A 27,610-nucleotide genomic window follows, 5' to 3' on the forward strand; every position below is an offset into this window, starting at 1 on the left:
CACCCTAATCTAGACTATTGTGACAGAAACACAGCTATAGATATTTGCTCTATGTACTAAGCAACTTACCAAATTAGCTGTGCATTACTAATCAGTATAGCAGACAATTTAATGCCTCAAAATAAAACTAGTACTGCACTGAATTTTTATAGTACAGTTCCTCATACATAATACATACCTATACCAAAACAGCAAGGCTCTAAAAAAGGGTGAGGCCCTCAATAAGCCATGGTTGAAAAAAGATATGAAATCCAAGGTGGCGGCTAAGAAATCGTTGTGATGGTAAATTAATAGCAAAAATTTTAATTATGACAATTCAGATGAATTTGTGTTGCCTTCTCCAGGTTTCACTAAGATTCATCACCAAATTCACCAGAATTGTCATAATTAACTATTTTCACTTGGAGGAGGCAACACAAATTCACCTGAACTGTTACAGTTAAAATTTTTTGCCATCAACTAACCATCACAGCCATTTCTTGGCTACCACCTTGGATTTCAGATCTTTTTCACCACGGCTTTTTGGAGGCCACACCCTTTCTATACAGTTTGGCTGTTTTGGTGTAAATATCACTTATTTTTGTAATTATATGGTTTGGGGCTTCTTTTCACTTGTCTTTTTCTTTACTGCAGAAAGGAGGAAGCCATGGTGATCCAGATTAAGCAGACATTTTATTTGTTGATAATATTTTTTTGCTTTAAAATATCCCACGAATTTTCCTCTACAGGTTCACTTGTATTTCACTGCACCTTCTCTACATGGTAGACTAGTTCATTTGTTCCTGCACTGTCTACCAAGTGACTTGATTGTAGCTGAACTCTCTACACATGACTTGCTTATAGCTGAATTTTCTACTGGGTGACTAACTTAATTGTAGCTGAACTATCTACTGGGTGACTTGTTTGTAGTTAAACTTTCTACAGGGTGATTTGTTTGTAGCTGAACTCTCCACAGAGTGACTTGTTTTTACTTGAACTCTTTACAGGGTGATTTGTTTGTGGCTGAACTGTCTACAGGGAGGCTTGTTTGTAGCTGAACTGTCTACAGGGTGAGTTGTTTGTATACTTGAACTCTTTACAGGGTGACTTGTTTGTGGCTGAACTATCTTCAGGGAGACTTGTTTGTAGCTGAAATGTCTACAGGGTGACTTGCTTGCAGTTGAACTCTCTAATAGAGTACAACTTACTAACACTGCTATTACAGCAACTCGATCATGCTCTTGGTATACAACATATAGTTGGGTTTTGCACCATAACTGAGTAAGTGGATTTAATCCGATTTTTCTATACTACTGACAGGCCTTTGTATGATGATTAATCAATCTACACATCAATTTTCAGCTCATTCCCTTAAGTAGTTTGGCTGATAGGCATAAAAGCTAAAGTTTTTGTTTTATTATTTGCAAAACTTGATTGTGCAATTGTTGCATACCTTTGGATATCTCTATGGCCTTCCCTCAATTCTTTTCAAACCACCAAAAGGCACTCCTACGATGGTTAATCTACCTTCAAACCAATTTTCAGCTCATTCCATGGAGCAGTTTATCCTGTAGGCGTGACAACAAATCATCTATTTTTATGTGAATAATAGGTTGTAACTCCTAGGCTAGAGTTTTCACTGGATTCTCACCAAAACTTTTAGGTGTGCCAAATTTCATTGCGATCGGACAATGTGTTTGTGTTTTATAACAATTTTTGAAAAGTGTGTGAAAGACTAAGAAAGAAAAGAGAGAGAGAAAAAAAACACAAAACTTTGGTCACTTGTATCTTGGGGTGATTTTCTTCAAATTTGCTATGTGAGCTCCCCTACCATGCCACTGTAACTTTTGTTGCAATCAATTAAGAAATCACAAAGCTACACATGTGTGGAAATCATATTTTCTTCCTTCCTGTTGATGTGGCACACTGGCTTCTTGGGTCGCACGACACACTATTGTGTATCTTGATACATTCCTTTAATATACATAATTTTTTGCTGTATTTGAAAAACAAAATAATGTTATATGTGACCGGATCTGTGAATAGTTGCACATTTTTCAAATTCTTCATTAAAAAATATTTATGATTTACTTAGCCAAACATATGGTCTGGTGTAGTTTCAGTCTCATACAGCTACCAAGAACTTTTGGAGTTACAGCCCTACAAAGTAGCAACAACAAAAAGAATTTGTACAGCAAGTATATAGGGAAAATAGATTAAAGATGTTTACTATAATAATTGCAACTTAATAACACTTGCTTGAAGTATCTTAGTTTACTACAGTGGTATATCCCCAGTATATGGAACAGTTAATTGTTTGTTATTTTAGTAGTTTTTCAGTAAACCCGCATTCACTGATGTTTTACTGAGAGTTTAAAACTTAGTAAAATAATTATGTTCCATATACTTAAGTTTACTGACACTTTACTATCACTATAACTACAGTAAGGCATCTTAACAAATTAGTAAACTAAGAACCTTCAAGCAGTGTAATGCAATGATATACAGGGTTAAAACTTGCACCATTGTGTTTGCCATGAATAGGGGAATTCATTGTTGGCTAAGCTTTTCCTTGTGCCACCTTACAAAGATGAAATCAGTAAGGAAAGATGCTATCTCTTCAACATGATATACACAAACACCCATAACTTACGTTCCCATTAGTCTACTGTAACAAAACAAAGATTTTTTAACTCCTTTTGAGTAAGCAAATAAAATACGTAATATCTATAATATTTTTTACCATTAGACCCATTCTTCACAAAGAACAAATTTTAAAAATGCTTTAAAATTTATGGTATTTTTCTAATAATACGCAAGTATTTGACTCATTGTAATCAATGCTTTACAGAAATGACAAAAGTTTAGTGCAACCTTAAACTTGGAAAATTGGCATGCAAACAACTTGATGGATAAAAGTTTGATGAATCTGCCATGCAACCAATATTGATCAATATAAAATTTGCAAATAAAGTTTAGTAGAAAATTTCCTTGATTCACCGAATTCGCCAACTTTCGACCTTTACGGCATACTGTAAAATTAAACACTATTATGTTGGGTTTTCATACAACCAGTCACAAGTGATTTAATTTATAAGTTCACCATCCTATCATACATACTATTCTATTCACAGGTTGACAATGAAAAGGATACCAAGTCCAATAACACCATCACAGCTGGACACAGATTGATAAAAAGACTCGCAGCACGGGAGTTACAACCACCACCATGCACTCCCATCGTTGGTCCCCCAGGACCTAAGGGAGATGCAGGCAATCCTGGACCTCGAGGAGCCAAGGGAGATGTTGGTCCCAAGGGACCCATCGGAGAAATAGGCTACCCAGGTGACAAAGGACATCCTGGACTTCAGGGAGACAAAGGAAGCAAGGGTGATATTGGAAGAGTAGGTAATCCTGGACGAGTGGGACCCCCTGGACCAAAAGGGAGTGACGCAGGTAAGTAGCATTATGTAATGTAGAATATTATATAATTTGCTAACTGTGATTATTGTATAGTTGTTTAACCAGCCAATAATTTTATAAAGTACCACAATTTAGTATCCTATGAGACAAAATTTTAGGGAAAAACTTTTTGGCATTAACGTACCAAAATTTTAATTTTGTTTATCATCATTGGGAACCCAAGTGTATAGAGAATTATATAACTTAATACTATGCATACCATTTTACACATAAAAGTTGAATTATGTAATACACTATGTATGAAACAGTCATTTTGATGGAGTTTTTTACTATGATTTCGTAGTTTATAAAAGTTTACACTGCAATCAATTTCATTGAAAATTTTCATTTGCATGAGCCTGCTTTGAAAAAAAAAATTGAGGAGGCATTGAAATCACCATTAATTTGATGCAAATTCCATAGCCAAATCAACTGCAAAATTACAGTAAAACTTCCACTGGGTGTGTTGAACTGGTGCATGGACAATAGCAAGACACATGGTAGTGTGCTATGTGGCCAAGGAAACAAGCACTCCATACCATTGCAATTTTAACAGGAACAAATTTTTACGGTGGAGATATACCTGCTTGGTTTCACATACCAAGTTTGACCACTGTATTAAGTGTCACATATACATATATATATATACCATATATTATGTCAAAAATGTTACCAAGAATTCATTATTAAGAAGTATGAACTCTTGATGTTACCCACCAGAATAGTAGAGGTTTATGTTTTCTTGCCCAAAATATCAGCCTCACATTTTGTTCACAACAGCTAGATGGTATTGTTAGAAATATAAATGTCTTCAGTTTGACTCCAAACCCTTCCATTAAGTTTCTGTGAAATTTCAATGTAACAGAAGTTTCTACTAACTGGCTACCTGATTATCTTAACTGCAACTATGGATAAGGCTACAGGCTTGATTTTTTCACTGTTTGACATCACTTTGACTCAAGATGTGACTTTTCACCAACCACAGCAACCACAACGCATGCATCATGGACTTACCTTTGTCCTCCTTAATTAGTGTCCCATTTTTTGTGCTACCACATAAGTGTTGATTTTAGAACTGAAACAAACATTCAATACACTCGTACATTTGCTCGATTGTGATAGTATTCAAATACCCCAGTAAGTAAATACAACGCAGCTAAACTTTTAGCTTTTAGTATTTTTGACTGGATTTTAGGAAACACTTTTCAATTATATCCCAGTGAAGCCATATGCATTTTTCACATAATTTACTGGTAGTTATTGCTCAGGCAGTAACTACCAACTACCATATTGTCTAGTAAGGTGTTAAAACACCAAATGTGCAATGTTGGCAATTAAAATGCAGTGTCAGCATATATGGTGAAGCCATATACATCAAAGTACCACAGTCTTTTACGTATAAGCCAGTTATATCACAGCAATCGTAGTTGTCCTTGGCTGCATAAGTACCTACAGTCTTTTTACCTGGATATAAGCCAGTTACATCACAGCAGTCGTAAAAATCATTGTTAACACTTGGCTTCATCTCAGCTCATGTCAATAACTGCTCCTGCTGTGATATAACTATAACTTATACTTGTAATTTTGTGTATATATTTCCATCCAGTAAAAAGCTGGTATTTCTAGTTTATGTGAAGTACTACTGTGAAGATAATTACAAATCAAATTACACATTATAAATTCAAACAAACTAACGTATTCAAATTTAGTCACTCATTGTAGTATTCAAATTAAACTATTCGAACACTAGATCTGATATTCGTTTTAGCTCTAGTTGGTATTGGCAGTAAAATGTTTTAGCAATAGTGAACTCTTTTAGTGCCTTAGTGTAACTGGATTGATTGCAGAGGTACTTCTTGCACTGTTCTTCATTTGTAATGCTGTGTAACAGGTGGAACATAGTTGAAACTGAAGCAGAATGGCCACTTCTCTTTAAAGTAATTGATAGTCTGGGCACACATTCTGCTGTAATATAGTAATAAGATACAGGAATGATTGCAGAGGCATACTACATTTCTCGCACTGTTCTTTGTATTGTAGGAATATAACTGGAAACAAAACAGAATGGCCACTTCATGTTTAAGTAATGTAATTTGAGTCATGCAATTAATTTCTATAATGTGATTGTTTCCTTTGATGTGGTATGCGATGGTTCACCAGTAATGAATTCTGTTATCTAAACAACAAGTGTAAGGAAAATTAAATTAGAAATATTACATTTGATCATAGAAATAAAAAAGCAATGAAACAAAGAGATGTCATTTATACCTACATACAACTATACTAGTTGACATTTAATCCCTACAGCCATATATGGCTCTACCATTGACAGACTGTAGGTAGGAATTAAATGTCAACTAGAATAGCTGCAGGTGTAGATAACCTCCCTTACTTTTTTTCCATGATCCCTACTCAAATGTAAAATTTGTAATTTTCCCTTATACCACAAAGGTTTGGGTGTGGCCCATGAAAAAACATCACCAAAAAACCACCCTCACTTTCCCCTGACGACAATGAGGCAGTATTGGTTAGGTAAAACTAAGCCCAGACAAGCCTTCAGATCGACCCTAAATGCCTTCAACAAGTTGCTATTGAATTTTTGATTTTCTAGTGACTGACTGACTGACTGACTGATGCCTTCAGACAAGCGTAACTAATAATGGCTAAGGCAATGGGCTTGATCTTTTCACTGTTGAACGTTGCTTTAGCCAGACATGTGCCTTACATACAATGCATTCTTCATGGACATACCAGTGTCCTCCTTTGTGTCCCATTCATCTTTGCTGACAGCAACATGAGCGAAAGGTGTTGATTTGGCAGTAGCATGTAATGGCTCCTCTTCGTAACGGAAATTGTCCGTATTTTTCATAGTGGCTACTTTGATTGCAGAGGTGCTTTCTTTATTCGTAATGCTGTATATGGTTGAACATAGCTGACAATGAAATGTAATGGATACTTCACCTTTTTCAGTCAATGATTGATAGCTGGGGCACATGGCATCGTTTTTTTCTTTTGATGAGGTATGCATGGGTTCACCAGTCATAATAATTTTATTTTGCAAACTTTAACAAACATGTATGTAAAAAATTTAGAATTTTCAATTAGAGTAGGGACCATAGCACATTGATAAAAAGTACTGAAACAAGTTGGAGTAGTGCATGATAGTAAAACAATAAGAAGTATTATATCCCTACTGTGCTCAATTTAATAGAAATGCAGAGTAGGGATATAATACTTCTCTTTGTTTTACTATTGTGCACTACTCCAGCTTGTTTCAGTACTTTTTATCAATGTGCTTAAATTTTTTTGCATACTTGTTATGTCTAGTTGTCTACCCACCTTTGTAAGTTTGATTGGTACATATGTGGTCTGCATTGATATACACACCAAATGCTTTTGTGTAGATCTTTAAACTCAAGCAGTCAGTTTTAGCACTCAAGCAGTCAATTCGTAAATTAAGTATTTGACAGGTACATTCACCATTCATCGACAAACTATCTGAAGTACAACAAAGACAACTGTACAACACTACATGATGACACCTTTAACATTTTCCAAAACTGTTTCCTTAGAAATAATATTAAGATAGTACATGCATCATAATGTAATGATTGATATGTCACATCATTAGATGCAGGTGGAGCTGTTTATGTCCGATGGGGTCACACCGCTTGTCCATCCACTGGAGCACAGCTAGTCTACTCTGGAAGAGCAGGAGGATCAAGCCACAGCCATGGAGGAGGAGGTGGTAATCCTCAGTGTCTACCTCTTGATCCTACCTTCTTTAAGACTGTCAGTGGAGCACAGTCTGGGGCTTTTATATATGGAGCAGAGTACCAGGATACTAATCCACTAAAATCAGGCAGCCATGACACTGATGTCCCTTGTGCTGTATGTTATGTTCCTACCAGGAGTACTGTATACATGTTACCAGCTAAGTATACTTGTCCATCAGGATGGACCAGAGAATACTTTGGCTATTTGATGAGTGAGCGCTACAGCCATGCTCGATCAACATTCTCTTGTGTTGATCGTAGTCTTATACCAGTGACTGGATCATCTCGCAACAACAATGGCTTTCTATTCTACGCAGTAGAAGGAGTGTGTGGATCACTACCATGTCCTCCTTATGATAGAAACAAAGAGTTGTCTTGTGCTGTGTGCACAAAGTAGACTACTGGTGTGTGGATACAAGCTGTTTGACTGCTGTAAAATTTGTATTTAGGCATTTTACTGCAGTTTTCACTATCTTTTACAAGCATGCTGTTGTGTATATATAGTGATAAAAAAAGAATCTTTGAATAAAGCATTCTTAGATATAATAAAATGGGACTAATACCTAGAAGGGCTGGGAAAAGACAACCCATTTAATACCGAGACTTGATCTACAGGTTACACATACGTACCTGACTCGCAGGAAAGTAGGGTAATGTTGATATTTTATTTATGTAGCCATGATTGGTTCTATTGTTGTGCATTATTCAACACTGGGGAAGGGTATGTGATTTACACAGCTCAGTATACAGATGACCAATGGACTTCATCCACAATGACATCAAGATGATATGGCCGCATTATTGGGGGAGGGACAGGACTGTATGTACAGACGTCTATGGAGAAATTGTTATATTTCAGTTGTGAATTAAGATATTGAGTAGTAGCTAAAACAGTTATAAAGTAGCAAAAACATTGCAAACAAACGTTATCTCAAAAATTATTCATCATGCAATATATTTCAATTATTCTTTTATTTGTATCAAGGTTTACAGCACTAGTGTTAAAAGTCTGCAGGATACCTGGTCCTACAGCCTGTTCAAAGATGTTATATATATATATCACTTTGAGACCTCAGATCAAAGGAAACCACAGGGTTATACATCACATATTGCCCTGACCATAGGGCGATATCATGATATAGCCCTGACTACAACTGTCTTTGATGCTGAGGCAGCTACAAAGCATCAGTTCCCTTTGATTACTTATATATAGATGCTTAAAGTTTTGCATTATGGGTTTGAAATATAGCTGCTTAAAGTTTTACATTGTGTGTTTGAGTTAAACATGTTGGTTTAGTTAGAGACATTGTTGTAAAGCAAAAGAATTGAATTGAGTGAGTCAGCATTGCATAGTTCAGTTACTAAGCATCACTAGATTTTTGCAATGTGGGGATTGTTTTTCTACAGAGTACATTTCAACTGCATGAAAAGATGCCTCAAACATTCCAAATCTATATGTCTAAGTGTTTATTTTAACACCTTAGGTTACTTTATTCAGCCACAAAGTGGTTATTTGGTTTAAAATGGTATCACTACAATCAGTGAAACCCACAATCATTTCTTTTTTGTGCCCACAATATAAACCCACAATCGATGTTTGCAAACCTCTGTATAAAAGTTATGTGGTGTATGCAGGTTTGTCTTCCTTCACCTATTAGGTGAGCATACTGGAGGGGATTTGCCTGATATATGTGCCCACGCCCTCGGGCTTGGGCATATATATCAGGCAAATCCCTCATGGCCATGGTATAACTATTAAATATGTACAAGCATGTTTGAAAGGTTGCGGAAAGGAGAAAAATGTAACTGTACCTGTTGCTTAGAGCTTGATATCTCATTCCCTGCTGGAATATGATAGCTAGATCAAAACAATTTCTTCATAATAATATTATAGTTGGGCTTTCAACTTAAAATAGGAAGGTGCTTCCTTTTGTTTTCTTCTGGTGATTTTCACACAAACTGACCTTCAAAATAAAGCAAACAAGTGCTAATCTATTATTGGATTGCTTGTAGTATTGAGTATCAGCATAAGTTTAACACACAAAAACATACGAAAAGTAGTAACATGACCAAAAATACCATAATAGTTAAATTGGGCAGCTTATTAGAAAATCACTGTATTTTAGGGTTGCCAAAGTCACAATTAGTGTATTTTCCCAGCTGCCTTATAATGAAGACTTCTACATCTTGTAGTGCTATAGCACATCCTTTATAGCTGTAGTGGGATTGTTGGCCACGTGACCACTTTCTGGGTATTTACAGTTAAAACTGCACTGATACTGAAAGTAATAGACAGTTTAATAATATATTAGCACTTGTTTTTATCTTAAGGTTGGCCTGCAATCCTGCATGAAAATCATCAGAAACAATGAAAAAGACTGAGGCATCATCTTATTTTGCAGTAAAATTCCTATATGAAGGGATTTTTGGTCACGTGACCACTTTTTAGATATTTACATATGTTAAACTTATGCTGGTAATGACTGCTGCAAACATTCCAATAACAAATTAGCACTTGTTTGTTTTATCTTAAAGGTGGAAATCCCCAGAAACAACAAAATGAAGCACCTTCCTATTTTGAGTGGAAACCCTAATTTAGGTGCCTGTACATTATAACATAGCTTGTGACATCATTGTGATTAAACCATCTACGTACCACAAGATTTTATCAGAACCTTGCAATGACATGTGCTTTCTAGTGCACTTACGGGTAATAATTCTAGAAGTATTATTTTACCAAACATTTTGTGTGCTAGGATACTTGTGAAATAATAATTTAATATTGTGTACAACAAACAAACACACCTGGTGTTATGTACTAATCTTGTTGCTTCTTTTTCTGTCTTCTCTTGATCATGAGCCTTGCAAGCAGTTCACTTTTGTTCATTATTGTAAGAGCCAGGAACATTCATGGTAATAAGGCATGACAAATTAATCTTGTGTACGCGACAGGTTACTGTTTCCAAAACTAGAAAATAAATATAAATCACATGATCTCTTGAAGAGTGCTATGATGGCTGTAGACTCCTGAATATTTTGCATAAGTATAGCAGCAAAGTGAAGATTATGGTTTCTCCACTGTATTTCGCAGGGCTCCTGAATTTCAGATTATTTGACTTTGTTATTAGTATGCTATTCTGGTAAGAGACCTGTACACAGGTGTCTTACTCAGTGTTGACTTACCTACTGACTATCCAGTTTACAAAAGGTAGCTATTATACTGGTAATAGTTGTATCATGTACCCGAGTGATTTGCCTGATATGTACACCCAAGCTCGAGGGCCGTTAGTAAGACACCTGTGTACAGGTCTCTTACCAGAATAGCATACTAATTTAGCCACAAATTTTGACAAAACATATTGCATACATACTTTGTGGGTTGCTAACAAAATTCCATAGCCAGTTACAGGAGCCATTGTCTAAATAAGACATGCAGTGTCCACCTCACTGATTATTACATCATTGCTTTGGGGTTGTTTATCTACTAAACAATCCTGGCACTGCATGTCTTAACTGTCAGGTGCAACTGATCAAATGATTCCAGAATTTTTTTATGAATATTAGAGCTTTACATCTAATTTTCAGCTAACCAGGTAACTACATAGAACGTTAATCTGGTGTGGCATAATAATGCACATGGGTGGAACGCTGCAGATGTTCGTCTACTTCTGAGTCTTCTGCACACCAACAATAAATGAATGGAATCATTCACATACAGTGCTAGGTGATCTGGACATGTTTACAGCTCATACTCTTGCAGGGACAGGTCCAGGTGGGGTACATAAGGGTAGTAGGTATATGGGCTAGGGGTCTGCCCCCCAGAAGTTAAAGGTATTATATGCATTTCAGGGAACTTCTTATATTATAGAGTAGCTTACTATCCAAATCATAGTAATACACAAATCATGCTTTCTGCATTGATCATGAGTTGTATAGAGATCAGTGACAGTTATGAATAGTCGATGGTGCTAAAAGTTTCACAAAAACTTCAATTAATAGTGTTGCATGACTGTTCTATTAGAATATTTGACTGTTCTATTAGGGTATATATATAGATCAGTTTTATATAACATTATGTTCATATTTGGAGGAGGGGGGCACCGTGATGCATTGACAAGAGCTAGGATTCTTTTAAATCTATGCTTTAAAAGCCTTTTCAATACCCACTCCAAATCATGTGATGTATTTATGTCATGGTTACAATATACCATGATACAATACAAAAAATGTAAATGAAATGAAAGGGTTACATTTAAGTCTGCGAGTCATTATCAGAGTCTTGTTCTAAATGTTCTAGTAAATCTACTAGCTTATCAAAAGGTGGCCCCATCTCATTGAGTCTTTCTAATAGACACCATCATCAGAACAAATACTGCTCATATTGCCCTCGCCATGGTCACTGCCGCATAGGCAAAATATCTTAATGAATCAACTTCAGTAAATTCCTTATCCATTTCTGGTTTACAAGATGTTATGATAGCTATGATCTCTGGGGTGGCTGGTCGCTTGGTAACAGCTTCATTACAAATAACAAGGTCCTTATAAGGAATGTCTTGTTCAATGCCTCCATCTTCTTTGACCTATTCCAATTGTGCCAATGCCATCTGCACAGTACATCTCATGATGGTCTGGTTTATCTGGAATATACTTCCCTTGTTTGCTATGACAACAATAGCACAACAAGACGGCTATTATACATACTGCCAATAAGAATGCTATTCCACCAGCTCCAATTGCTACATAGACAGAGACTGATAGAATCTTCTGATGATTTGAGTGCACATGGGTTTCCATTGGGGCAAATACACTCATAAATATCCATGGCAACAACTTGACACTCCCCCTGGTCACATGGGTTGGATAGGCAAGGTCCACTGACACACTCATTGATGGGTGTGTCTTCTATGAACTCAACAGGAGCAAATTCATTGGCTGTTTTTGTTTGTAGTTATTTGTGTATAACACGGATGGTGTCAACGCAGCCATTATAAAGTGTAGTTGATTGTTCGTATCCTCCAACATAAATCTCATTGCAGAAAATGTTGAAGATAACATTGTTGCCAGGGAGACTGATAGAGTAAATACTGTCGTCATCTATCACCATTGTAACCGATAACCCAACACGTCGTATATTAAAAGAGTGCCACACTCCATTACTAAAGTGACTTTATTAGTATGGCTTCTCCTGATCCAATATAAACTCTATACCTTACATTGCCTCCTAACAACTGTAACCATAGTAGCATAACCATATACTGATACACACACAATGGCCTATATACTCATATTGAATAGCAAATACTACTGGTACTGAATTTTCTCTAAATTAAGGTTTACATGGTTACTCACCCCATAAAGGTTTTGACTTGAAACAAACTCTGTGAAAATTTTGGTCATGAAACAACATAAAACAATTTTCATGAGGCTTTAATAGATGTCTCATGTTATTAAATTTTACTACTGCAATTATCATGGGGTGAGTGAATACTGACAAAAACTTTATTAGCATATACCATTATGGAAATTTATTCTGCCTAGTAGTGTAAATGTGATGCTATTGAGATACCCATATTAAAGCAAAGACTTCTTTTGAAGTTGTTACACAACCTCAGGTACTGTCTACACTGCAAAACACTCTAATACAACACACACAAAGTTTTGCAGGTGGTGGATTACTGAAAGGAGTAACTGCAGTGCCCTTAGAGTTTTCACATTTATATAAAACTCATTGATTAGTTATAGGCATTGACCTTTTACAAATAGAATATCAGTTTAATTCAAAATGACAACACAAGAAACAATTAAACAAAGATTTTGTATGCTCGCTAGCTACAGCAAGGGTTCACAACAACATGCAAGCAGTAAAAAACTATAGCACTACACACAACACTGACCTCCAAGGCTGCATAGTCAGTAGCCCCACCCATCCAATACACTAGCCCCTCCTACTGAGTAGTCTGTATTCTTATGCTAACACTGTCCCATCTCCATGTCAACTTGACGCTTGTGGTTACTTGTGTCACCCACCAAAGTCTAGCAAGCATAACCATTACCGGTGAATGTGACTGGCTCAGGTTCTGCAGAAAAGAGCCACGCCTACAAGCTGATTTACAAACAGCCACACCCACCAAAGCACTGTCGTCCCTCCCATTTTGCAACACAGGTGGCTTCTGCAGTACAGGGGTTACTAAGACAACCATCCAGTTAAAATAAAACAGTAACAAACTGCAATTTATAACACACACACACACACACACACACACACACACACACACACACACACACACACACACACACACACACACACACACACACACACACACACACACACACACACACACAATAAAAATTGACATCTATCAAATGAACAAACTCCACATAAAAAAACCTGCTTAAATTGGACCAGAAAAGTACAGTAGATCCTCGAATATATTAAAACTGAACCCAAACAGCAATGTGACTCTCTTTTAGTTTAAACTGAAGCACATGCTATTAGCACACATATAATATTAGGAAACTTAAATAGAAGTCTCTACATAAGAAAATCAACATTTTATTGAACTACAGTGGAACCTCTCTCTAAGTGGACAGTTTAGGAAAAAGAATTTTTGGCATAATATTTGCTGCAATGTAGAAGTTTTCCTCTTCAGAGATAAAAATATATGGAGTCAGACCTGCCAAGACAAGATTTTTTGTGTCCTTAATTCAGAGAGTTTGATAAACTGTGGTACAGGTGTTTAGATAATACAGGCCTCACTGTATAGCAATTTCTGATTCTTATTGTTCTAATAATGCACACCCACCCATAGCCACACCCACCTGTGCACAGCCCCTCCCAGAGTTGTTCTCAGCAATATAATCCTCCAGGTCTAACAGTTCGCCATAAATGATGACATCACTGATGCAGCTGGAGATGCCTCGTCCATCACTGAGTCCTACAATCTCTGGAGGAAGTTCCAAATCAAGTGCGCTGCCAATTAAAGGAGATCATGTTACTCAACAATGAGCAAATAACACAACAGAAATTACTGCATAAATTTTAAATTTGGTAAAATGTATTTTACAGTAATTGTGTGTGCCATGATGAGCCACAATAAAATAATAGGGACCACCAATGTTCTTGCAAAACTCCTAATAGAACGCACACCAAAAAGCATCTTTGGAGCATTCTTCAGCTAAAATGACCCTCTGGTAGTTCTTTGCAAGGAGTACAGGTTTACTTTTCAAACAAAACTGCTATTATTAAAGTGTTTTATTGCACAGCAAAGTTTGCAAGGAGATACCTGGGATCAAATGCAGTATGGCTTGCTGAATGGATTGGCGTGTGTATATGTGTGTGTGAGACTTAATTTGATTTCATTGTAAAATGAAACAGTCCAGCAATGTTGTTTCTTTTTGTCAAAATGCTATTACACATGTGAACCCACTGGCATAAAAGATCTTGCTTTGGATTTGCTGGTCTGGGCTAATGGAACCCGGCTGTTCAATTAAACCCAATAAGTTTACTATGTTGAAGACTTAAGTGATTAGTGTGTAGGCAGGTTATTACTCTAATAAAGTACTTGGGTGTATCTGAGAATAAAACACTATATTATTAAGACTAAGGCCATACCTATTTGAAAAATTGTTGCTTGGATTTTTAAAGGAAAAGTTAGGGTCGGTAGGTCAAAAAAAAGCAAAAAAAAAAAACGATCATATTTTTAAAAAACCATTCCAAACTTGTCATTCCATTGTTGACAACGAATTGTACGAGGGTACACAACAACAGCTCCTTTCTTCGCTATAACAGATAACCACACATGAGCCGCCATTTCGGCTACAAGTCCGCCAACATCACGTGAGTTTTTTTTGGTCTTATGAAAAGAGGGTCGGTCGGGTCCGAGCAACAACTTTTCAAATAGGTATGGCCTAAGCAGTAAATTCTAACCCATGTAACAGACTCTATATACAATCAGTTTCTTGTGCACACTGAAAGATGGTGTATTAATAAAACAAGTTACAAATCCATAATGGATTACACAAACTAGATAAAATAGCATCACTGAAAAAGCCATGAAACAAAAAGGGATCACTGGGGTGGTAATGTAAACAACAAAATGTGATGATTGACTGATTTCATGCATATTATGTAGAGTAGCTAACTCTGACTTTGTAGGTTTGTTTTTATACACCTATTGTACAGGCCTGCCAACTCTCACGGGTTTACCGTGAGTCTCACGGTTTCACTACCCTGCTCAAGGGCAGCAGATCGAATCTCACGGTTTTTGAGGCCTGCTAACTCACGGTTTGTAGCGCGAATGTCACGGATTTCAAGTTTAAAAAGTCGAGACCTTTTTTTTTTTTTTTTTGGTCTCAGCATAGCATCTACCAGTTTTTTTTTACTACACACTGCAATACTACAATAAAGGTACAGAAATCTCAAGATTTTTTTACTTTCCAGGTTGGCAGGCCTGATTGTATTGTGTGTGTATATATCTGGAATGGAGGGTGTAGCATAATAATAATATATTATGGGGTAGGAGGGATTTTTTTTCCCTTTCTTTGACCCTTTTCTGTTTCACCTTATTGTTAGCTAGGTCATGTAATCTTTAAGTCTCCAGTTCCAGTGTGTTAGGTTAGAAAGGCTGCAGCACATGTTGCTGTCAGACCTTCAGTGCAGGCCACTGTAAAGCTTTAATAATAATAATAATAATAATTATAGTGATGTATTATGATGCAACATGGTGTATAGCTGATGATGTTATTGTAATATATGTGTTTGACAAGTTATGATCTGTCGTGGCTACTGTTGGAACTTCAGAGCATAAAATTGTAGCATTCTATGCTACAACCAACCAGCCACATATGCCATACCTCCTTGCAGTGTATGACCATTAGTAACATGCTCCAAGAGTACAAACACTTGTTCAGATCAAACCCAGGTAGTTAGCTTACCTGGTGGTATCTGATTATTGCTGGACTGCTGCAGTAAAGTCGTTAATAGTAAATGATTACCAAAATTAGTGGTTACATCTGGGAGATTCTCATCAGTCTCTTTAGTTTTGATGTTGCTTGATTTGGGAGCAGGTTGGTGACTAAGTACCTATTGATCATCAGGCTGCTAAGTTGGTAGAGTACATTCTTGTGTTTGCACTGACGTGTGGCTGAAGCACTGATCACACACAGCCTTTAATTAGCTCACTAATACAATGGCGGATCCAGGATGGGGCATTTGGGGCAAATGCCCCCCCCCCCCCCCCCCCCCCCCCTTCAAGAAATTGCATATAAGATCGAGATACTCTAATAGAGCAGTCGATTACTCTAATAAAGTAGTCACAATGTTCATGAGGCAGTGTAGCTTACCTATGAAGCTATAAATAGGATTTTATTTTACATAACAGACGTGATATATTTGGTAAAGGATAACTAGGTATTATTGTTGTGACCTTTTTTTTTGGTCTTCAACTGTTTTTCAGCAAGGTGCCCCCCCCCTCTTTCCAAACTCTGGATCCGCCCCTGTAATAACTATAGGGATTCTTGCAGACCACCAAGAAATGAGAGTGTTTCTACACTACATATTTTTCCTTGGATATGCTATCATTGCACATATTATGAACTCTAAGTTTTTTCTTTGGGTGCAGTCGTTAGCATTGGTTAATTAGGTATAGTGTATCTGCTATACATGTAGGTCTCTCCTTCACATACTTAATAATGTAGAAGTTTAAGTAGCATTCTTTGTAGTCTTGGTATAACTTTGTAGAATAGTTTGTGTACATACATGAAGTTTGTGGTCACTTTGAATCATGGTCTTGAAGCCATAAATGTATTGATGGAATTTCTGAGAAAGCCAACTGTTCTTTTTTGATAATTACACTCAGCACCACTGAGGGCATAAGCAATAGGAGGCTTGCCATTCATTCTCATAACAGCTTGTATGGTGCTGGTGACAGTTGGATGAATACAGGAGTGGTGGAAAGGATTTCTTTGATCTTTGTGAGGGCTTTATAATCATCACTGTGGTTGGCCACCAGTTCCAGTCATGTGCAAATACATAAAATTATGTTAATTAATTGCAAATCATCTCAGCAGACATATGCTATTATGTACGTACTCACCATTTTTATCCTTGCATGTACAAGGGGTAGTTTTGTCTGTTGTTGTCATCTACACAACAATTACCATTTTACAAAAACAGAGACTAACACACTGATACACTACGCAATAAGTACTAGTCCTAAAATGGCTTTCTTGTCTTAAAGTAGGCTCCTAATTTCAGCATCTTCATAGTTCATAAAATACAAAGCTTGCTTAAATCTGACACACATACGTAGTAAGTAAAGCCTTACTGCTTACACAACATGAATTTCAGTCATTCCTGAAAAGGCTTTTCATTCATAATTGGGAAACCACAAAACTGGCAGATTTAAGTGCTTTCTAATTCTTTAAATTCAGAGTGTCAAACTGCCATACTGAACGATAACTGTACCAAACAACTAAACAGAATGGCTTCTGCTACTGTGTGATAAGATAGTTATCACCCATGCAGGAGATAAACTACGTAACTTGTTACCACCTATACACTATGTATACATATCTAATGATCTTAGCCCATAGGCTGAGAAGTGATATCACCTACATATTAATATCACTGTTAATGGAGTTCAACAACTGCTGGACAATTTTAATGTACAAAAGTCTACAGGTCCAGCACCAGCACTTAGCCATGTATTCAAACATCAATACAACAAGGTTGTATACCAACTGAATGGGGAAACAATGTAGCTCCTATTGTAGTATACCAAGAAACTACTGTCCTATATCACTGACTAGTGAATGCTGAAAACAATTAGAGCACATCATTTAGTCTCACCTATTTTCTCACCTAGATCTTATGTGATGCCGGAACAACATAGCTTTCTGACGATACAGATCATGTGAAACTCAATTACTCTTGACTGTACATGATTTGGTAAAGAATATAAATGATGGCTTACAAACTAATGTTACATATGTTCCTGGGCTTTTCTAAAGCATTTGATAATTAAAAATGGATCACAATCTTTTATTGCACAAGTTAAAACATTATGGTATTTGTGGCCAACTATTATCATGGCTAATTGATTTTCTCTCCAAAAGAAAGCAACAAGTTGTGTTGAAGGTCATCACAGTAAACCAGCTGAAGTCACCTCTGGTCAGCGGCGGAGGAAGTAGTTGATATGAGGGGGGGCTCCGTTGAGCTGACCCAGACTTATTTCTATAGTTTGGTAAGGTGAGACTAAAAATAAAAATTAAAAAACGGTGAAAAAAAAAAAGGTCACAACCAACTCGCAAGAGCTTTCCACCTCACCAGCTACCATTTCTAGCTGATAAACTACATAAAAATCCTTACATAGCTCGCTACACACTGACTACTTTATTAGAGTGACTGCTCTATTAGAATATCTTGATCTTTATCATGGTTTTCAGCCCCACTCCAAGAAAGTTAATTTCGGTGTGATATCATTCTGAGGGGGGCTAAGCCCCTCCTCAGCAGACCTAGGGGGGCTTTAGCCCCCTAGCCCCCCCCTTTCCGCCGCCTATGCCTCTGGTGTACCACAAGGTTCTGTCTTAGGACCCTTACTTTTCTTATGTTTTATTACTGACCCACCAGCCAATGTTAAATGTAATACTATATGCAGATGATGTCTTGCTTTACACAACTGTCAGAACAGTAGATGGCTGTCACAATTTACAAGCAGATCTTAATTCTCTTGAACAGTGGGCCAAATGATGGAATGTGTCCTTTAATGTGAATTTCTCAGAGTATCCAATAAATCTAACCACATACTTAAGCATTACTGTTATTATTCAAGTACAAGAAATCAAGCAAACATCAGTACAATACCTTGACATAACTATCAATGAGAATCTCACTTGGAATGATCATGCTAAGACTGTTATTGGCAAAGCAGTACGATAGTACTGTATAGTAGGAACCACAAAGGTGTGGGCGTGGCCCATGAAAAATAAATAAACCAGCCTCATTTTCCTTGACAATGATGAAGCAGTACTGGCAAACAAGCCATCAGATCAACTCGTAACACTTTCAACAAGTTGCTATAAATTTTGTAAAAAAATTATTAAATGGAATTTTCTGGTGACTGACTGACTGACTGACTGATACCTTCAGACAAGCATAACTTGATAACAGCTAAGGCTACGGGCTTGGTTTTTTTACTGTTTAATGTCCGGTCGTTTCTGCCAGACACATGCCTTTTAGCATATCACAGTACGTATGTACAATTCATTCTTCATAGACTTACCAGTGTCCTCCTTTATGTCCCATTCATCTTCGCTGACAGCAAAAGATGTTGATTTGGCAGTGGTGTGTGATGGCTTCTCTTCAAATCGTCAGTATTTTTATATTTTATAGTGGCTACTTTGATTGCAGAAATGCATACTTTTCGAACAGTTCTTGATTTGTAATGCTGTGTAATGGGTTGAACATAGCTGACAACAAAGCGTAACCGATACTTCACTTTTCAGATGATAATTGATAGTTGAGGGATGTGGCACTATTAATTTCTTTGATGTGGTATGCATGGGTTCACCAGTCTTCATAATTTTATTTTACAAAAAAAGGTAACAAATATGTACACAAAAAATTTTGGAATTTTTCAACTATAGTAGGGACTGAACATAGCACATCGATAAAAAGTACTAAAACTGACTAGCTGGAGTAGTGCAGTAATCACAGTAAAACAATAAGAAGTGTTATATCCCATTTTCCATTGTGGTATCCTGGTAGGAGGGATATAACACTTCTTATTGTTTTACTGTGATTTAATATTGTGCTACTCCAGTTTGTTTCAGTACTTTTTATCAATGTGCTATGCTAGTTTGAAATTTACATTTTTTTTGTGTATTGGTAAAGTTAAAAATTTTCTTCAACACAATCTTAAGCATTGCCCAACTGATATCAAAGCTAAATGTTATAATTGTATAATCAGACCCATATTGGAATATGCCTTGATTATCTGGTCTCCGTATATTCAGAAGAATGTTAACTAATTAGATGCAGCTGTAGTACAAAGACAATCAGCAACGTTTATTTGTAACAACTATTCAACATATGCAAGCGCTACTGAAATAAGCTTAATTTTAAGACTTTGGAATGAATTAATAGTGAATATGTTATATAAAATAGTTAATAAGATAGTAGACATATGTAGATATACACTTCCCCTGTCCATCTACCCATGCTAACAAGAGGGCATCACCTGAGATTTTTAAAACCCACACACCAGAATCAATGCTTATCACAATTCCTTTTTTCCATTGATGATACAATGGATGGAATAATCTTCCAGAACCTGTAATTTGTGCATCAAGCATATAGAACATTTCAAATCATTGTTAAGTAGTTTATAGCCAATCATAGTGTACTTTTATACTCATTCTTGAGGTCTTGTAAAATAGTAAATATGTATATACCCTGTAGTGGAGCCACTCAGACTAGTTAGTTCATGACATCATGACAACCACAAATGGTATTATTTATCAATGAAGGAAACTGCCAAATATGGAAATATTAATGCAAAAACGCATCAGTATAGCACTTACATCTGTTAAATCTTACAGTTAATTATTTACACAATCACGCTATACTGTTGCAATAGTTTAAACAAATGTCAAGAAACAATCTGTGGTGATTGTAGGCCCAGCCATTAGTCCTAGCAGTGCATGGTGAAGAACCAACTTCTTCCAATAACCTTTTGCTTAAAGTCCCTGAATGTACTGGTGCATTTAAAATCATTATGCACATCAATACTTCATTAATCATAATTATATAATCATTATGAGAGTTCTGCAAGCCTAGAGGGAAAGCACAACTACCACCAGTTGCTTGTCAATGAATGGCAGCTTAAATGGTATAAGACTTACAGGCAAAGTGATAGTTTCCACTTGCGAACCAACATCAAAACAAATGTAAGTTACTAAACTATAACAGGGAAGGATGTGCATCTTTTGAGAATGTTGCGTAAGTCTCTTTTTGGTAGTCTGACTGAGAAATGGTAAAAACCATCAAATTCAGTATTAACAATTTTGGTGATCACAAGATAATGTTGCACAATCAAATATGACGGGTGTATGTTCTCAAAGTAATGCTGTGTGAGCAAAATGCTTTGTAAGTTAGCGATCACAGCAAATACAAGAATAATACTTGGATTTTGGTGGTTAGCAAGAACAGGTCATCCTTTTCACACATATAGCATATGTTAATAAGATACCAGGTGAGTGTGTAGTGAGGTTAACTCTTCTCTGTGTCAGCAATTATTAACCGGGTTTTAAAACACAAAACGGAAATGTTATATCGGTTCTATCATTTGGAAGTTATCCTTGCCATTTTGACTGTCCCTTTAGCCCTTGTGTACCACATGATTACTATATACTCCACACCAATCCCAGACAAAGGCAAAACACACTGAGATTTAGACTAGGATGATATCATTGGATATCACCCATAATAACATTTTCCTTATTGCTAAGCATTAATATATTGCTTTTCTTGTTACTATAGTAACTGGCTATATATGGCTTTTTAAAATAATAATAACTAAACTTGGAAGTCCAAATTGCAATAGCTACGTATTACATACCAGTTACTTCCTATTACACCCACTGCACACACTACTAAGAAATTACATTACTGGGATCTAATGTAAACCACAAATCCATATTTTGGACTAAAGGATGAATGATGTGTTACATGTCCCTTATATGAGCTGAAATGTGAGTCACACTACAGACACACGTGCCAGAGGCGTAGCCAGGATTTTTTGAAGGGGAGGTTCCAGCACCAGCATTGTGCCCCCAGCCGCTGAGAGACTTTCAATATTTTAATAAATCAAAACTCAGCAAATTGCTATATTTTATACAAAAAGTACATTAATTATGATGCATTAAGTGCCCCTGGGATGAAAGTAGTACTAGATAAAGTCACCTAGTGGAAACAGACAGCATAACACATAGAGACACATATAGTAGTCTGTAAGTGATGGTTATATCTCACTGTGGTATAGGAGCCATGAATCCACTGATACAAATGACAATCAAAACAATATAACTATACAAATATGCATAGCATGAATTCATCTTGCATAACACAAGTGATAAATTACTGGAGCTCTATATCTTTAAACACTGCACACCAAAGATATAGCAGTATAAGGTCATGCTAAGTTTTGCATTTAATGTTGGAATGTCTGAAAAACTTCATATGGACATGGATATTTACATGCATGTTCTATTAGAGTATACCTGACTGCTCTATTAGAGTATATACCTGACTGCTCTATTAGAGCATATCGATCTTTTTAACAAGTTTTGAAGAGGGCTCATGATACCTCTGGAAATCCTTCCCTGAGAGATGAATGTAAGTTTTATCAATTGTTGTGCTGTGCCATTACACTATATTGCTCACTCATTTTGTCCTGCCACACTAAATGGTGTGTTAGGATCCTGCTTGCAGAAGCCTAGTCTCGCGTAGCCAGACCCTATTTCTCCGCACGGCGCTTATCGATTGGAAATTATAAGCGCCTGCTCCGAAAGGGTCTGGGGACTCTACAATAGAAAAGTTCTGCAGGCAAACCACCCCTAGGTAGGTGAGCGTTGATTGGTCTTAAACCACTTTCAGAAGAGGTGTGGATGACCACAGTTGGCTTCATCCTTAGCTATAGGCAAGGCTTCAGCCTGTTCAAACTCTAAAGCAAGGTAAGAGAGCTATAAAATTTGCTTGTAATGAGCGTAATCATGCCTGAGTGCGAGCTGTCTGGAGGCGAGACTGATCGGCTCACACCTCAGGCATGATTACGCTCATTACAAGCAAATTTTATAGCTCTCTTACCTTGCTTTAGAGTTTGAACAGGCTGAAGCCTTGCCTATAGCTAAGGATGAAGCCAACTGTGGTCATCCACACCTCTTCTGAAAGTGGTTTAAGACCAATCAACGCTCATCTACCTAGGGGTGGTTTGCCTGCAGAACTTTTCTATTGTAGAGTCCCCAGACCCTTTCGGAGCAGGCGCTTATAATTTCCAATCGATAAGCGCCGTGCGGAGAGGGGGGGTTCCTGAACCCCCCGGAACCCCCCCCCCCCCTCCCTACGCCTCTGCGTGCTCACCTATTCAGTAAACCTTGTTACTTTTTACCCCAGAAATAAACATCACTATGGCTGTGAAACTTAGGAATATGAATAATAATATGAATATGAACAAAATGACAATGTTTAGTTGTTTTGTCTGAAATAAAACATCTTTCAGCCCTCTCATGTTTTTTTGTAAGAATACATAGGACTACTAGTGAGTTTCAAGTGGAGAGGAAATAGCATGTATTTCCAAGGTGCATGTGTGTGCTCTATTACGATTTTACGAAAGCATGGGTAATCTCTTATGATCCCTCAACATTGCGCACACACACACACACACACAAACACACACACACACACACACACACAGAAACCTACGGCAGCTGTGCAAAACCCAGCTATTGCCACCCAGTGAACCAGCACTGGGATGCCTGTGAAACATTCAGGCACTTGAGCCTTGTGCAAGCAAATCCTCCTGGGACAGGGCTATTAATCCACAGAAGGTCTCACTGATAGAGGTCACACAATGGGTACTTGGTGCTTACTCGGCAAGCAAATGCCCAACTGCCCTTAGCTTGTCTTGCTTATAGTGGTGTTGGGGTTGTTGTGGACTGAACTTTTGGCTGATGTTACAGCTGCTGCCACCAGGCCACCAGGTCCCCAATATACAGTCACTACAACCACACTACACACACAATACGAAGAAAATACATTACAAAGTATCAAATGTTGTCACAACCTATGAAATCGTCATGTTAGTGCAATAAACCAGCTATAAAAGGAATTCTAGAGACGTAATTCATCAACAATCTGTTGAGGACCTAAAAACTCATTTGTGCTCCTGGCCAGGGCCGCCCACAGGGGGGGGCAACTGGGGCATTTTGCCCCGGGCCCCAGCCTGAAAGGGGCCCCAGCCTGAAAGGGGCCCCAGCCTGAAAGGGGCCCCAGCCTGAAAGGGGCCCCAGCCTGAAAGGGGCCCCAGCCTGAAAGGGGCCCCAGCCTGAAAGGGGCCCCAGCCTGAAAGGGGCCCCAGCCTGAAAGGGGCCCCAGCCTGAAAGGGGCCCCAGGAGGCCCCATGAAGGGCCCCCTGAATACCTGTTTAAAAGATCGATATACTCTAATAGAGCAGTCAGATCTAAATACTCTAATAGAGCAGTCACAGTATTCTTCAGAGGAGGAGTGTAGCAAGCTTATAGATAAGGAGATATGGTTGGTGCTGGGTAGTTATTGTCATTGCCAGCAGGTTGTGACCTTTTTTTTTTTTTTGGTCTTCACCTTACAACTTGGGTGAAGGGCCCCACTTTAACTCTTTGCCCTGGGCCCCTTAATTTCTCTGGGCGGCCCTGCTCCTGGCAATTGTACAACCATCAGTATGGGTGCTACTACTACTACTACCAATACTGGGATGATAGTTAGTTCACTATTGTCAGTAGTGTGTTTGGTAGTGTTGTGTATGGGTGGATGGTACCTCCAGTCCTCACTAGTTGAACTACGAACACAAGTGCTACAGCAACAACAAGATATTGCTGGACAGATGGTTAAAAATGCTGAACAAGCAGAAATCATTCACCAACTCAAGGAAAAACTAAGTGAACAGAACAAACAAATTGATCTAATATTATTGGAATTAGAAGAGGCTCAGCTTAAGGTGATTAAGAATTTATTGCTTTTTTGTATTGGTGAAATCCATTAACAGTTAAAGCTGCCATATGGTAACATGGCATTATAAATCGTACAAAGAATAAAAGCTACGTATGTATAACTTAGCTACAAACTGTTTGGTGAATTTCATGGCAAGTGCTAAAACAGAATGTGGTGCTTGTGGATGGCTTAAAAGTCAATTCAACACAAAACACTTCAAATGACTGCACCAAAATTTTACATGTCTGTTTATAATGCACTACAGGTAGAATGTTCTAGACCTACTAAAAATATTCTTTGAAATTTAAAACCTAAACAGGTACAATCTATGAATCACACAGTACGGTAGTACTGTATATTAGGTATCATAACAGTTTGGGCTTTTCTGGCCAAAATATCACTCTAAAACCAGCCTCATCTTCATGGCACCTTGGTAGTCATCGGTTAGGTGTAACCAAGCCCAAAAGTGCCTTCAGTATGACCTGAAAAGCTACCAAAAAGTTACTACAATTTTTAAAATTATTATTATTGTTTAGTGGAATTTCTACTAACTGACTGACTGACAGACAGACAGACTGACTGACTCTAACTAATATGCCCCAATTGAACCGGGTGACCCGACCTGGTTTCAATGCTGGTTTATACACTTATGTATCATCCAACTAATTAATTTGTTTTACATGCGATCCAATCCAGGTCAGACACGGATAACCCAGACTAAATGTGACCCAGTTGACCCGACCCGGTTTCAATGCTGATCATTGGAAAGGAGTTCAGTTTGAAGGTGTTATCTACCACTTTCTTATGAACACAGTGATACTTAAAATCAATGTGTTTAGTGTAAGTCTTGCTGTAGTATTGTTGTGGTGACTCTGCTAGGAATATGCATGTGGCTGCTTGATTGTCTTCATGCATAACAGTTGGTTTAGTTTATTTATTGTGGATATCATATAGTCAAGTAACTTCCTGTGTTAGGGCAACAACATAGTCAGCTGGAAAGAGCAATGCAAGTCTGTTACCTGCTTTTCCAGCTTAGCTCACCATAAGTAGTAACCTGAGATACATTTTGGTCATTTGCATCACCAGCCCAATCAGCGTCTGTATATCCAGTCATGATCTTTTGAATACATTAGTCCATAACTGATTGTGCCCTTAGTCTCACAGTACATTTAACTGCCACGTTGCACTTTGGTTGGCAAGATTCTGACATAATTACTGACAGCAAATGTGATGTTTGGTCTCGTCCATCCTAGCAGCATACCTACTGCAGATTGGCACAAAGTAGCAAGTTCGTAAAAATTTTTCTTCAGCCAACAGACTTGTGCTACAGCACACTCAGGTTGCTTCATACAATTATACAGTGGAACCTGTGTTACGGTCACCTGGATTAAGCGGTCACCTCTGCATAACGGCCATGGACACGAGGTCCCAAATATTTTCCCATACAAATGTATGCATTGTTGTCTGCATTAGGCCCCTATTTGGTGATTATTAGTTTCTCATCCACCGCCCGCATCCTTCTTAAGCTACCGCATGGTAAGCCATTATTTACTCTGTGCATGCTCAGAACACGTGATACCAAACTGTTATAATTTTTTGTTGATGAACGTTACAATGCGCTATGTATCGCCAGGATAACTGTTGTTTTCCTTAGCAAATTGCTGCAGTGCCAGTTGCAATCGTGCTCTATCGACTTCATCAAAGCAGGCTTTCAGCTGACTGTCTAAAAACAATTGGCGATCACGAAAAGTAGAATCAGCTGGTGAAGGAAATGTTTGTAGTAAGAAAGAAAGACAATTTGGACAAGGCCTGTACATCAGTGTGTTAATATTATAAAATAATGGCATAATGGTAATACCCTCCCGCCCGCATCATAATAATTAGAAAAGCTGGATGAGAAACTAATAATCACCGAATAGGGGCCTTAAGCGGTCACCTGTCTAACGCGTATAACGGCCAACCAAGAATTCGCCTATGAATCACTGTATACATAACTTTCTCCTTCATATAGCGGTCGCTACCTTTTATGGTGGCTTGTTAAGCCAACTGTCTGGCACTACGGCACCGTTTCAATTAATGCACAATTATCACACTTCCTGCCTTTCAATGAATACTATATAATCTATATCAGGCTTCATTGCTTAAACGTATTCAATAGCTATAACCAACATTCATAACAAGCTCACCTTGTCCTTTCTGTACTAAAGTATTACTGCATTGCGGTTGGCGCGAGCCTCTTAATAATAATCACTCATTTATAACGGCCATAGCCACTAAAATGCTGCTGACCACCTTATACAGGTTTTCTCTATAACAGCCACCTGTATATAAAGGCCAGATATATCTGGTCCCAAGGTGACCATTATAGACAGGTTCCACTGTACTTCCTCTTGTAGGTATTTGTGGAGCAATACAGTGGTATCTGGTGCAGTCTGAAACCATCTAAGAGACATTATAGAACGAACAATTTCAAATCTTATTATTAACATGCTCACTTGTTTGACTCTTGTTTCTTTGTTTTTTTTTCAGTGATCTCTATTTTCCATATTTGATTTCTTAAAATTATTTTTATACTAGTTTATTTATAAAAATACAGATCTGGGCTAAAACTGGGTCAGTACTATTGACTGCCAATTGTCAAGGGTATATG

At 37.6% G+C, this 27,610-nt stretch overlaps 1 protein-coding gene and 1 long non-coding RNA gene across 4 annotated transcripts in view; one reads left to right on the forward strand and one right to left on the reverse strand.

Moving 5' to 3' along the window:
• LOC136263232 (short-chain collagen C4-like) overlaps positions 1-7,752 on the forward strand; it is an 8,174-nt gene extending 422 nt beyond the window's left edge. Inside the window, exons 2-3 of the mRNA XM_066057732.1 lie at positions 3,114-3,435; positions 7,073-7,752. Of these exons, the coding sequence (XP_065913804.1) occupies positions 3,114-3,435; positions 7,073-7,614 (864 nt within the window). The 3' untranslated portion in view covers positions 7,615-7,752. The remainder of the gene's footprint in view (positions 1-3,113; positions 3,436-7,072) is intronic.
• A 3,678-nt stretch (positions 7,753-11,430) lies between these two features.
• On the reverse strand, positions 11,431-27,342 carry LOC136263233 (uncharacterized). 3 transcript variants are annotated; one of them, XR_010704509.1, is made up of 6 exons: positions 27,147-27,342; positions 17,312-17,360; positions 14,037-14,187; positions 13,346-13,404; positions 13,112-13,294; positions 11,431-12,445 (listed from the first exon to the last, which is right to left on the reverse strand). It is a non-coding gene; the product is annotated as an uncharacterized lncRNA (long non-coding RNA). The 3 variants fall into 3 exon arrangements; XR_010704507.1 differs by having other exon boundaries at positions 11,431-13,294; XR_010704508.1 differs by lacking the exon at positions 17,312-17,360 and having other exon boundaries at positions 11,431-13,294.
• Positions 27,343-27,610: the final 268 nt, after the last annotated feature.

Source organism: Dysidea avara, chromosome 8 (assembly GCF_963678975.1).
Source record: "Dysidea avara chromosome 8, odDysAvar1.4, whole genome shotgun sequence".
NCBI classification, from domain to species: domain Eukaryota; kingdom Metazoa; phylum Porifera; class Demospongiae; order Dictyoceratida; family Dysideidae; genus Dysidea; species Dysidea avara.